The sequence below is a fragment of the Vanessa atalanta genome, chromosome 29, assembly GCF_905147765.1.
Source record: "Vanessa atalanta chromosome 29, ilVanAtal1.2, whole genome shotgun sequence".
NCBI classification, from domain to species: Eukaryota; Metazoa; Arthropoda; class Insecta; order Lepidoptera; family Nymphalidae; genus Vanessa; species Vanessa atalanta.
The window spans coordinates 5,517,071-5,530,283 of record NC_061899.1 but is presented as its reverse complement, the minus strand read 5'-3'; the positions used below and the strand labels follow the sequence as shown (position 1 = coordinate 5,530,283).

The 13,213-nt window shown below is 33.9% G+C and overlaps 1 protein-coding gene across 3 annotated transcripts in view; it reads left to right on the top strand.

The window, feature by feature from the left end:
• LOC125075079 (ankyrin repeat domain-containing protein 50) overlaps positions 1-6,994 on the top strand; it is a 57,465-nt gene extending 50,471 nt beyond the window's left edge. For 2 of the 3 annotated variants that reach the window (XM_047686676.1, XM_047686675.1), the window contains exons 34-39: positions 393-517; positions 858-1,009; positions 1,110-1,236; positions 2,668-2,751; positions 5,821-5,891; positions 6,010-6,994. In XM_047686676.1, coding sequence (XP_047542632.1) covers positions 393-517; positions 858-1,009; positions 1,110-1,236; positions 2,668-2,751; positions 5,821-5,891; positions 6,010-6,125 — 675 coding nt within the window. In that variant the 3' untranslated portion in view covers positions 6,126-6,994. The remainder of the gene's footprint in view (positions 1-392; positions 518-857; positions 1,010-1,109; positions 1,237-2,667; positions 2,752-5,820; positions 5,892-6,009) is intronic. The other variant, XM_047686677.1, reaches the window with a different exon arrangement.
• The last annotated feature ends 6,219 nt before the right edge of the window (positions 6,995-13,213 follow it).

The window sequence follows — 13,213 nt, the reverse complement described above, 5'->3', positions numbered from 1 at the left end:
ACAGGGTAGGTACCACCCACTCATCAGATATTTTCGGATACTTTCAGATATATTTTTTTATAGTTGTGTTTCGGTTTCAAGGGTGAGGGGCCAAATACAACTACAGGAACCCCTCTAGTTGTATTTGCATAACATCTAGATTCCAATGTTGGTAGCGGATTGGCAATATAAGGAATGTTTATTTCTTAATGGACGGTGGTGACCATTTACAATCAGGTGGCTCATTTGCTCGGCCGCTACCCTATAAAATAAAAATACTCAACGTCCTATTTGGAGGCGCAATTCGTGTTGCATAGATCAATAATTATGTCAGTCAGTATGTCATAATGGCACGCATGCGTGCACGTTGTGCGCTCGTGTGTGCGGTGTGCGTGACTTGTCCCCCCCCCCAGGCGGCGCGCGCGCCCCCCCCGCTGTCGTTCGCGCAGCAGGTGGCGCGCTGCGGGCGCGGCCGGCGCGCCGACTGCGAGCAGCCCATCCCGGAGGACTGCGCGCTCGAGCGGGACTGCCGCCTCAGGTACTTAACAGTGAAGTACTTACCAACAAAGACCAATGCTTCCTATTACTGTGTTCCGATTTTAAAGGAGAGTGGGCAGTGTAATTTCATATATAGCTGTAAGGAATATCTAATAAGTCTTCGTGTTAATTAATATCTTTAAGTAATTTCCTCGGGCGTCTTCTGTTTAAAAAAACAAAAAAATATTATTAAACGTGTCGTGAGATATTCATTACTGTTACCTTGATTATGATGAATTTGAATCCTTTAGTGATTAAATAATATTTTGTTCCAATTCAAACTACCATTTTATACGAATTATACGTCGTCTTAGTACGTTATAAATTATTTACCTTTACAGAAGTTACGTTGCAAACGAACGAGACGTCGAACTCCGCGGCTACGCGTGTGAAAGGGACAGACGACGCGAACAGAGACACGGGACGGCTAGTCCGCTGTATGCGTCGCCGCCGAGGAGCCCCAGCGAACCGAGGAGTCCTTCGCCCTTACCCGGTGGGTGCGAACGGGTTATCCGTGTATACACTTCTCTGTGTCACCGCGCTTGACCGTTAAAACCCGAATGTAATCTATAATAATTTGATTACTTTTTCAGGGTCACAGCCCCCCAGCCTCACCAACGTGCAGCCGACGGTGTCCGACACGCACTTCAACAGAGACACTCACATGCGCATCATACTCGGGCGCGGACGTGACAAGCCCGCGGCTGAGCGACAGGACAGGTAATGCGAACTGATGAACATATATTTCACTAGAGACCCGTCCCGACTTCACACGGGTACAATACAACTTTTAAATCGAAGAACAAACTTGAAAAGACAAATCCTTGTTTTTTTATTCGGCCTGACAATACTGTTGCGTATTTTAAAAGATCTAAGTGTACAGACAGCGTCAAGCGACTCAATTTTATACGCATGTATGTACATACTGTCCAATCTAAACCATCGAGGAAGGACAAAGGCTACTTTTTGGCGCGATAACGTCTTATAAACCGACGACGCCGATCGCACGCACGAAATAGCACGACTCATTGATACGTTCCGCCGAAGCGAACGAACGACAGAGAGGCACGATCGGCCCAAACGTTCGGCTCGTGACGCATCTATCTCTCTCTTCCATCGTTCTCTCTCATCGGTGGCTGATGCGTCCGAGCAGTATGGACGGTATCACGTACAATTATCGTCCTTAAACTGAATTTACAGACATCCAGTTTTTTATTATAACCAACCCGAAAACGCGAGCGAAGCCGCGCGCCTGCTAGTTTAAATATATGTTATTTTTTATATTGTTATATATGTGTTGTTGATGTATTAACATATGTTGTTCAATAACATAGTATGTCGCATGATGTAAAATATTTAAGACATAAATATGCTTATTTTATTTATAATATAGTAATTAGGTTAGTATATATACTGTATATTACATAAAGCTTAGTGTGGGACGAGTCGAGGATTGCCCAGCGGTGGGATATTTACTGGCTGTTGGGTGCATCTATATATTTACTAATATAACTGAGCTGAAGAGTTTGTTTAGACATGTTACTATGAGTCTGAATTATTATTGATGAAATTTATAGTATTTATAAATAATAAAAAAAAACTGCGTGACGTCATATTCACGGGAGTGGAGGTATATCGTTTAACTGTGGTTAAAACGAGAGGAACGAGTTTATATAATAAAGTTCATGAGTTAGACTGAAAGTGCTTATCTCATAAACAAACTTGGTGGTAGGGCTTCAAGATAGTCTGAGTAGGTAGGCTCATCATTAATCTACCAAGCAGCAATACTTTGTAAAGGGTCAGTGTACCAGTGAAACGGGCTCGAGGGACATAATAACTTAGTTCACAATGTTGGTGGCGCATTGGAGATGTGAGGTATGATTAATATTTCTTAAAGCTTCGATTTGATCGTTCACCTACCCATTTCATAACATGAATGGTGATGTGACAATACGATGCTAAGTTATTATGACATAAAAAAACCAAAAAATACTTTATCCGAGTAGGCTCTTCGAAGAACAAAGGTACCAGTTTTCAATGTAGATTCTACCGACAAGAACCGCCAATCAAAATTAGTTTATGTATTTTTAAATTAATGATCTCAGTTTATTTTGAATATATTTTTATTTTTTCTTGTAAATATATATGTAGCGAGGTGATATTGTCGACGCGGATCGCGTACAAACGAATAATGGGCAGTCTCGGGCGAGCGAGAGGCAGGATATTTAAACAAACGTGAGTGACAAGGACGGGTTATCGTTTCATATTATACTGTGGTAATTTTATAGTTTCTTGAACAGATAACTAAGATTTAATATTATTATTTTTTAAATGTCAATTACAGTCGCCATTTTGAATTCGTAGTGACGTCATAATATCTGTGTTGCTTTTGTTTATTGTCGTGCAATATTCAACTTTAAATCTATGTCAAAGAGTTCAAATTTAGTCGCTTGCTTTTCAATTATTTATTATTCGAAGATTGCACTTAACTGTGGAGTTATAAGATACATTATTTATTAAACTATAAAAATATCACAGCTGTAATTATTTGTTTGAGTAACTGCAGAAGTCGGCTGGTATATGCTGTAACTAAGTTACATACATTCAATGTCATCCTTATCACTGCTGTATATACCTGATATTTATATATTATTGTTATAAAATTCGAATTTCCGTGTAGATTATTTTTGTATGTAATGGTTGCGTCTATTAAAATAAAAGAAATTGACATTTACATATATGACTGTAACCTCGGCAGTTCTGATTTGATATATACATATATTTAACGTATATTAATTAACGTGTATGTATGATAAAAATATATTTGGCATTATAAATAACTATTCAGTGGTTTGGTTCTGTGTAAGTACCTCTTTGTAGTTACCACTAACTCGAAATATTCTGCCGACAAACAGCAATACTTATTATTTTTGTGTATTGGTTTGAAGGGCAAGTGAGCGTAACTACAGGCGCGAGGGACATGACATCTTAGTTCCAAGGTTTGTAGCGCAGTGACGTTTTAAATTATGGTTAATATTCCTGACACTGCCATTGTGTATCGGTGTTATGTCCATATAGCATCGAATAAATGATAATTTAAAAATTTACTTGTATTGTTTCACTATTTAAGTAAATAAAATCTTTAGGTAAATTGTGTTCGTTAATAACCCGCTTCTCATATACATAATAACATGCTTAGCTTTATTAATTCACTAATATCGTACAAACCATTAAATTGTCAATTGCCACTAAAGAATTATTTCGTGACTTGGATTGGAAAAGGATTTGGTTTATATAATATTTGACAGATGCTAGTAAGTGTTGCTCAAACTTTATAGATATAGTTCCACACAACCGATCACGCTGAAATTTCGCAGTTAGTACTGGCGACAAAATAAAATAGTTTATATTAAATTGTACTTGACGGCGCGGTCGTAGCGCCATCTGTTGAATTACGTCGGAACTAGATTTGACAAGTACTCTAGATTCTACAACTACTCGTAACTGTCAAAATTTAGCGGAGTGTCGTGTCAATCGATAGTTTGACTATCGATAGATGACCTCGAAATCTATTCAGGATATTGATAGTATATTTATTTTTGATTGATTAATTTTTTATTTATCGATAGCTTAGGTTAAAAGTAATGGTTTTTGCAATACTGTCAATATTATTGCTCATGGGGAGCTATCGATACTATCGATAGTATTGACATGTGACAATATTATCGATAGACTATCGATACACCTTAAATATGGATAGTTTATCGATAGTCTATCGATAGTGGACTATCAACAAATTGACAACAAACAGACAGACAGAAATTGAATAATTTTTTTTTGGTATATGTACCGTGTATACATTTAGTAAAAGGCGGTTATTGTAATATTACAAACAGACACTCCAATTTTATTATTGTCTTGTGCCAGGAGACAATTCTTTGAAGTCGTGTTATAGGTCTTTCTGGTCATGGGTTATTATACTTTGATTTGTATGAACTTTAGTGGCAATTACACGTTATAAGTGGTGTCGGATTGCATGTACTAATAAGTGTGTGTTTATTGTTAACATTTATTACGTGGTAGGACTTTATGAATAGGTACCACCCACTCATCATATATACTAAGCCAAATAGCAATATTTGGTATTGTTGCGTTACGGTTTGAACGGTGAGTGAGCCAGTGTAACTGCAGGCATAAGGGATAACGATGCATTGGTTATGTAAGAAATGGTTAAATTTTTTTCCATTGCCAATTTCGTTTCATGTAAATCAGGTACTCTGTGTGTGCTAGACAAGTCTACAGAACAAATTCACCTATTTAAACGGTTGTTTCAATAAAAAACGTAAAGAAATTGTAATTGTTGTGGATACAGTACTACTATCTTCTATCAGTGAAGCTGGAAAATTAAATCAAGAAAATGTTTTATTCAAGAAAACTTAACAATACATATTTATTGAATCGTAAATATTTGAACAATACCACTGTTTCGGAAAGCTGCCTCCAAAGAGAAGAAAACTTGCAAAGATGTTCTTTTCCAAGTGTTCAATATGAATAAGAGAATTACATTGAAATAAAACTGTCACGGGCAGACTCACGACCACGAACACTGCAAAGTGCTCGAAACGTCGGGATGTTAAAATAAAATAATTAATATACGCGATTAAATCCGTTAAAAAAACTAGTTTTATTTCAATGTGTAATAATCGCGAAAATCTAAGACAACATTAAGAGAATTACACTATCGTCGTATAACGTATAACGCTATAAGCAATTACATCCGAAATTAATGAAAGTATGTAATATATTGAGGGTATTATTATGTAAATATATAATAATATAATGTAGTTGAAAGCAGAAGAACTGTACTTTGTATTTATATAATATCATTTGTAAAAATAATACATATATTATTACAATGTTTTATAAAATAAATTGGGCACTTCTAAGGCACAAAACGTTTTAAAATGAGTTTAATTTTCAATCTTTTCAATTTAAATATTGAGCTCTAAATGTAGATACTAATTTTATAGTGAAAAGAATCTGCCATATAGCTCCTAGTCCCGACTTCGTCCGGATGTAATAATAATTGTATTTATACCCCGATCGTAGTACCATCTACAAGGACCAATCTAAATAACCCAAAATTTCGCTCAAAAACACAAAAAAAACATCGCAAATCGGACCCAAACGCTTAGAGATTTATTTACATGCAAGCGTACAGATTTATATATAAATATATAATATATATAATATATACGTGTTTTATTTTGATATATTGCTATATTAATATATTTTTGTTCACAGTAAAAACAAGCGTAATGGCATCGTGACAAACCCGGCGATGCGTCTCGTCGCCAACGTTAGAAACGGCCTTGGTAAGAATATATACTACGTACTCAAATAAACGTGTGCCTTAAAAAAACATTGTTTTCAACTCGTAAAGAAATTAATAAACAAACCAAAATTAAATTTAAGTATTTTCCTCTCGAACAGATAGTGCAGCTGCCAATATTCGTCGCACCGGCGTCGCGTTGGCCGCCAGCGCCAGCTCCTCCAACCCTGCCGTCAAAACCAACGCGTTCCAGTGGAGGAAAGAGACGCCGCTATAAATACACGCAGTAGACAAGGACGGTAGATGTTGCGATGTTTGAACATCGTTTCATATTGTAGACGCTTTAATTGGCTATATTGTTTGTGATATTTGCTACATGCGGCAATTTAAGCGAGTTGTGGCTTACATAATCGAGATACATAATATCGAGTAGGAGTCGATTATTATTTTTTTAAGTGTCAGATTGGTTTCCGAGAAAATTCATGATATCGTAAACATTTCTGCGATTTAAATACGTAAATATACTAAGATGCGGTTTACATAATCGATGTCATAATTGCATAACGCAATATCGAATAAGAATCGTTTCTTTTAATTAAGTTATTCAGTTACAGAGTCATCAAAATTTTGCCGTCGATTATTCGATTAAAAAAACGTAAATAATACATTCATAGATGAAGTCTTAGTTGAGTTTCATAATATCGAGTTTATTTTCGACTGATTTTATTCGAATAATTGCTTTTTAAATAATGACTGACTTAAAATTATTTCGCATATAATTTAAAAAATAACTCATATGTATCTTTTCGAAGATTCTGTCTAATACTTTATCTGTGCTAGTTTTTAATCTACGCATTTTCTCAAACAACGTTTGACACGAGGTGAGAGGTGTCCTTTTCATTAAAACAGGTTGTCTGTTAGGTCGGTTTACGGACGATAATTGTACGTGATACCGTCCCCACTGCTCGGACGTATCGGCCGATGGCGGGAGAGAGAGATAGATGCGTCACGAGCCGAACGCTCCGGCCCATCGTGCCTCTCTGTCACTCGTTCCGCGCTCTCGCTCGCTCGCTCAGGCGAACGTGATAATGAGTCGTGCTATTTCGTGCTTGCAGCACGCGTTCATCAATTTTCATTTAATCTTATTTGCAAACACTTTTTAAAAAATATTTTACGAAATAATTTTCATTAATCTTTGATTGATTTTCAATAATATCAAATCATATATCGCTCTCCCTCTATCACATTCAAATACATGATTTAAGAAAGAGATAAATAGATGTCATTTATATATGTTTTTGGAAGAAATGTCATTCGTAAGAGCTAGTACAATCTGCTCGAAATGTTGTCAGAACGTTTTAAAAGTGCGTTACGATGCTTTTACGATTGTAACGTCAGACAAATAATTAACTGAAATATATTATTAATATTCTGAATACAAGATTCATTTTCCAAATCCATCATTCAAGCACATATTTTGGGTTAAATTTATAAATTGCAAATATATAGAACTGTATAGTGCTGCTATCGGTACAGCTGCTCATACAGAGCTCCACTACAAGAGGTCTTATTTAAACAGAAATTGGAACGATTTTATAATGATTTATATCTGTGATGTTTAACTGTTTTTCAAATTAAATCATCATCATCTTCCATCCTATACTCCTTTCCAACGGAAGTAGGAGTAAAGATAAACAAACCCAAGTTTTACATATTCCATGCGATTCGCTAATAGCTCATTACAAATAGTCCTTGACTAATATATCTTCATTATAATACAATGAGCCGAGATGGCCCAGTGGTTAGAACGCGTGCATCTTAACCGATGGTTGCGGGTTCAAACCCAGGCAAGCACCACTGAATTTCCATGTGCTTAATTTGTGTTTATAATTCATCTCGTGCTCGACGGTGAAGGAAAACATCTTGAGGAAACCTGCATGTGTCTAATTTCAACGAAATTCTGCCCCACGTGTATCCACCAACCCGCATTGGAGCAGCGTGGTGTAGTGTACTCCAAACCTTCTCCTCAAAAAAGGAGAGGAGGCCTTAGCCCAGCAGTGGGAAGTTTACAGGCAGTTAATGCAATAATACAACACTGTTCCACTTAATTACTTATATCCACTTTAATTCTACTTCCAAAGTACCGATAACAACTTAGCTGACATTCAAAACGCCACGATTTCACAATGTCATAAATTATTAAAGCTCTCGTCCAATGATGTCGCTTCAATTCAAGGTTAAAGTCGCTTATTTGTCTTTACTCCTCTTGTGATTGGATAATCTGTGTGAATAAATGATCTGCGCCTGGTGGGCATAAATACAATACATTAAACTAATAATTCAATTGATAATATCTTTACTGATCTTAAAAAGCCGAATCTCACTTCGAGTATTTTTTTCTGTAATCTAGAAATCGAACATACATTATATGAATTCATTATCTCAGTTGTAATCAGCGATCCTATCCTAAGCCAGGTTTAGTGTAGTTTCTATTACAAACGTTACATCATTTTTTGAGGAAAAATTAATTTTAGGCGAAATTATTTAATTTAATCTTCAGAGCGTTCTAGTTTCATCCTCATCTGTCATCAGAGTGGTTTTTTCCTGAAAAAAAAAATAAACATTTTCCGAAATCAAACTTAAGATCTTACATTGTCTTCGATAAACGACATAAGTTAAAATAAGTCGTTTCAAAAACTACTAAAATATTATCGAACGACTTACTTGCATTTTTTTTATTGCTAACAATATTAAAAAAAAAACATTTCAATCGTAAATAAGTATAAAAATATTGTTAGATTATTGCCAGTGTGAATACCTTTACGGGGATCACTGGCATAACTGGCATTTACTAAGAGAAATACTACGTGACGTGTTAATCATAGTCATCTGTCAAGTATATTACAACTGGCGAATATTCTATAAAAGCCATTACACTGGCATTCAAACAAACAGATCTGAATGCGTCTATATCTTAGTATATTTCGGCTGAGTTTTACTAACGTTTGTATAATATACGTAGTTGACATAGGGTTCATTACTAATACTAAATTAAAAGGCGTTTCACCTGATGTACCTAAAAAGTAATTTAAGAGCTGAACTGCTAAAGAAAGTATATAACAACGTATGCCTTATCATCCATATTATTTGTAAAACTGTATTTTTAGAATTATCTAAAAAGTTAATGTTATTATAACATGTCGGTGTGGTTTATTACAATTCAATTTATACGATATGTAGACAAGGAATAGTAGCGTTATGTAAGAATTAACATTAGTATCTCACCGTGTGATGTTGTTTATCGATTTACTGTGATACGCTATTTTGATACGCAGGGCCGGCCTCAACCGTCTAGGTCCTGGGCTTGACCACTTATATGGTCAGAGTCGGATTAGGGAGGTCAAAGACAGGCCTCGATAAAAAAAGGTTTTTTTTTACGTATTGAGTATAATTACAGTGTGATCGAGGTCTGACTAACAATATGCGTATGGTATTGAGGGTATATAGGACGAGTGCAAGAGGCTCCAGATCTCGTTAGGGGGGGCCTTTAAAGGTAATAATCATTCAATATCGCATGACTATCACGTTTCACTTTCCGTGTTCTGCGATGAGTTTCAATTAAAAGTGAAAGTCAAAAATCTTCCACCGGTGAACACCTCAGACCTGAAAAGAACTGACGATTTAATGCCTGCAGCATATACAATTTTAATTGAGAAGATATATTACGCTAGATGTCGCTCGTGTCCTTCATTGGAATTCAGACTTGAATGATTACAATTTTGATACAAAACTGTGAAAGACCAACAGATAAAAGTAAAGCATTTATAATATTAGTAGAGATGAAATAAGTATCTTTTTTTTCTTTATTTAAAGAGCTTGGTCACACAGATCACTATGACGCTTTATACGTCTTCCTTTACCAGAAAAACTGGGTTTGAGACATGATGATCTTGATCATCTTTCCCTCAAACCCTGCGGACAAAGGATATGCCAGGACACTGTTTAATACTCCGACTTCTCTAATATCATCATGGGACCTAAATAATTCAGAACGTAATGGTTCGTTCCGGATTAATTCCATTACTATATTGATACACATAGATTTTATCACATTCCGCACAATAAGGAGAATCAGTGATGAAATAAGTAATTAATTTAAATAAATTGGGCACGTGATGAGTGATATTGACTACAACAATAAAAAAATTAAAAAAAGGAAATAATGTCTAGTATATGTATCAGTCCTGGCCTCCTCTCGCAGTGGATGTGTGACAGAATTTATTTGAAATAAAACATACAGGTTTCCTCGCGATGTTCACTTTCACCGAGCTCGAGATTCATTATAAACATAAATCAATGTACAGTCGGGGTAAGAAAAGGTTCGTCACCTTAAGGTCTATATTCGTGTGCTCAGTATGAGCGATAACCTGCTTTACCGATTGAGTATGCGTCCATACCATATTGCGTCGCAATGTACACTATTTGGAACCTAGTTATCATGCTATGTTAGTTTAATTTTATGTGCAGTTTTCTGTTTAATGCTTTAGATTCAAAATGTACTAAGAGTTTACGACTTGATAAAGGAATGAATTTGAAAACTGACGAAGGTTTTATTACTCTGACTGTACATTCGGTGCTTGTCAGTGTATTTAAAGAAGGCACGTATCAAAGAAGCGTATCATTGGTCGACTTATCACACGTCGTATTACGATTACTGTCAAACATACTCCTTAAATATTACTACAATGACAGCATCAACAATCTTTTTTTTTTTTTGTTTACAATGCAGTATATATTGTATTGAAATAAATTAAACCAATCAAACGTCGTTATATTATACGTATAATTTAGACAAAGTGTAATATTTCCTTAAACTAACCTATTACTAGTTCTACTAAAGTGTAATCAATAAAATATATATTTTATTAGCGTCGTATAATCGAATCATGGCAAATCATTTATTTTAAAATAAGTTTAAACAAGCTTTTATTTAATCTGTGTGCTAAAATTATTATATAACACTGTTTTTAATTCATTTATAAGATTCGCCCTACACATTCGAACAAGTCGAGTTAAATAAAAGCTTGTGAAATAGATAATATACGATAAAAAAAAAATATAATGTTGCCAACTAATCCTACATAAAAACTACTAAACTAGGTTCTCCAGTAGTTTGATCGTGAACAGTATTATGTATATTTAAAAAATTTAAACATTTCAAAATTGCATTTGTTATTAGTACAATTTTTTTTTTATTAACAAATCCCCAACTTAGTAACGAAGAGTCAACTCTACACGGTTGGGTTTAAAAATCCTGATCTCAACTTGAACAAAGTTAACTAATATAGTTTTTTTTAAAATATAGATTAAAAATGCTATTATTTTAGATACTAGTCCAAATTACGCAGGTGCATCTGTTTAACTGGTAGATTAGATATATTTTTGTGCGTATTAAAATGTAAATCCAAATGGGAAAAATAGTCAAAAAAAAATATAGATGTACTCCTTAATTAATAACAATTTATTGTATTTAAGTTACAATTTAAAAAAAAAAACAATTCTGTCAAAATAATTTAGTGCCTACTACTTACCAACGATGTTGGCGTTTAGATAAACATTCGAGAAGATAGCATTGTTTAAATAATCTCTCCCCTTACATTTATATGTAAGTATCTGCGAGTGTTTAGAGCCTTTTCTAGCTTCCGGCTCCGTCAGACTATTAAATGTTTCCAATATCCATTTAAATTGAATATATATAAATAAAAAAATTATGAAAAATAAACAAGAAAATTTTTCGCGGTCTTTTTAATGTCATTCAAATTTTGAGATTATGTACAGACTCGTGACGTTTTTTCTTTGTTTTATAATTTGTGAATAGTTTTTTTTTTAAACGGATGGTTGAGTATGTTTTTGATTTATGAAATTTATTGATTGAAAAATATTATTAGAAAATATATATATTAAGTACGGTATTTCAACACCAATGTATGGGAGCGTGTGATTTTTTTTTTTTAATATTTGTGACATTATTTTGCGTAAATAGTAATTATAAGAAAATGTGTATAAAAGGTTTACATGTTTTTTTATTATTATTGATTTATATAATTAATGTTTCATTGTCAAAAATTAAAAAATAATGTTTCGTTTTTCTTCTTTGCAAGTTAAAGAAGCCTAAAAATACGAATAAAAAATTTATTAAAATGTATTTTACGTTGTAATCAATAGAATAGGTGCTGTAAATTATTTTTTTATAATTTAATGTAAAAAAAATAGTTTATTTCGACCTTAAAAATAAATATAGGCGTAAAATATGATAAAAACATAATAAACGTTAATGTTGCTAGCGAACAAAATAAATATATAATACAATTTCTAAATTTATCGTGAAGATTTGTGGAGTTTTAATTTTATTTGCTAATGTAATAATATTATAATATTTAAAGAAAAATCTTTCGTAAATACGTAAAGAAATGGTTAGTAAAAGTGTCCTAATTAAATAAAAATTAAATAATTAAGACACACCTATTAAAAAGGAACATTGGCCCAGTATCAATACGATATGAAATCAATGTCATTTTTTCGGTATATTTTTTTTTGTAAAAAAAAGGCCATGTCATATTTTGAGGCTATTTTTCGATTTAGTTAAATTTACAATTAAATATGTTCTAAGTTTTATATTCGGGTCCTAACCTAAAACATTATAACATAAATATTTGCTAATACATCATTGGTATAAAAAGGAGTCACGGATCTAGTGTGTCAGACATTAGGGAACAGACATATAGAACGGACATTAGTTACGTCATATATTCTAATAGTGATATATGACTATATGTTTGGAGTGTAGAGGTATGTAGTACCTCACAAAGGTCATCCGAAGAATGTCTCTACTGTCGCTAGTAACAGTTATGAAGTTTCTCTTTCAAATGCCGAGTATTAGAAAGAGAAACTTAGATATCCGTAATACATTTGGGGGACAAAGATACTTCTTACCCCCTACACTCCATAGCTCTATGTAAAGTCGAACGACGTTATTTAAAAAAATTAAAAGTGTCGTGGGAACGGTTGGAACGAAGTTGCTTTTGCTATATATTGAAATCACAAGTGAATTTAAACAAAAAAGGGGTGTGAGGGGGGGGGGATGTCAACGCTTTTCGTTTATGTGATGCATTTTGCTAGTAAACCGTGTAAAAGAACTTCGTTCCAACAGTGAACCGAGAAGCTGAATTTAACTAACACGATAGTCTATCAAATGTTTGGATCAAATATAAATTGTATAATTTTTATTGACGGTTTTTTTTTTTAATAAATCGTGCAGAGGTTTTTTGTATGTCAGGTTGTAAAGATTTTGTGATGGACTCTTGC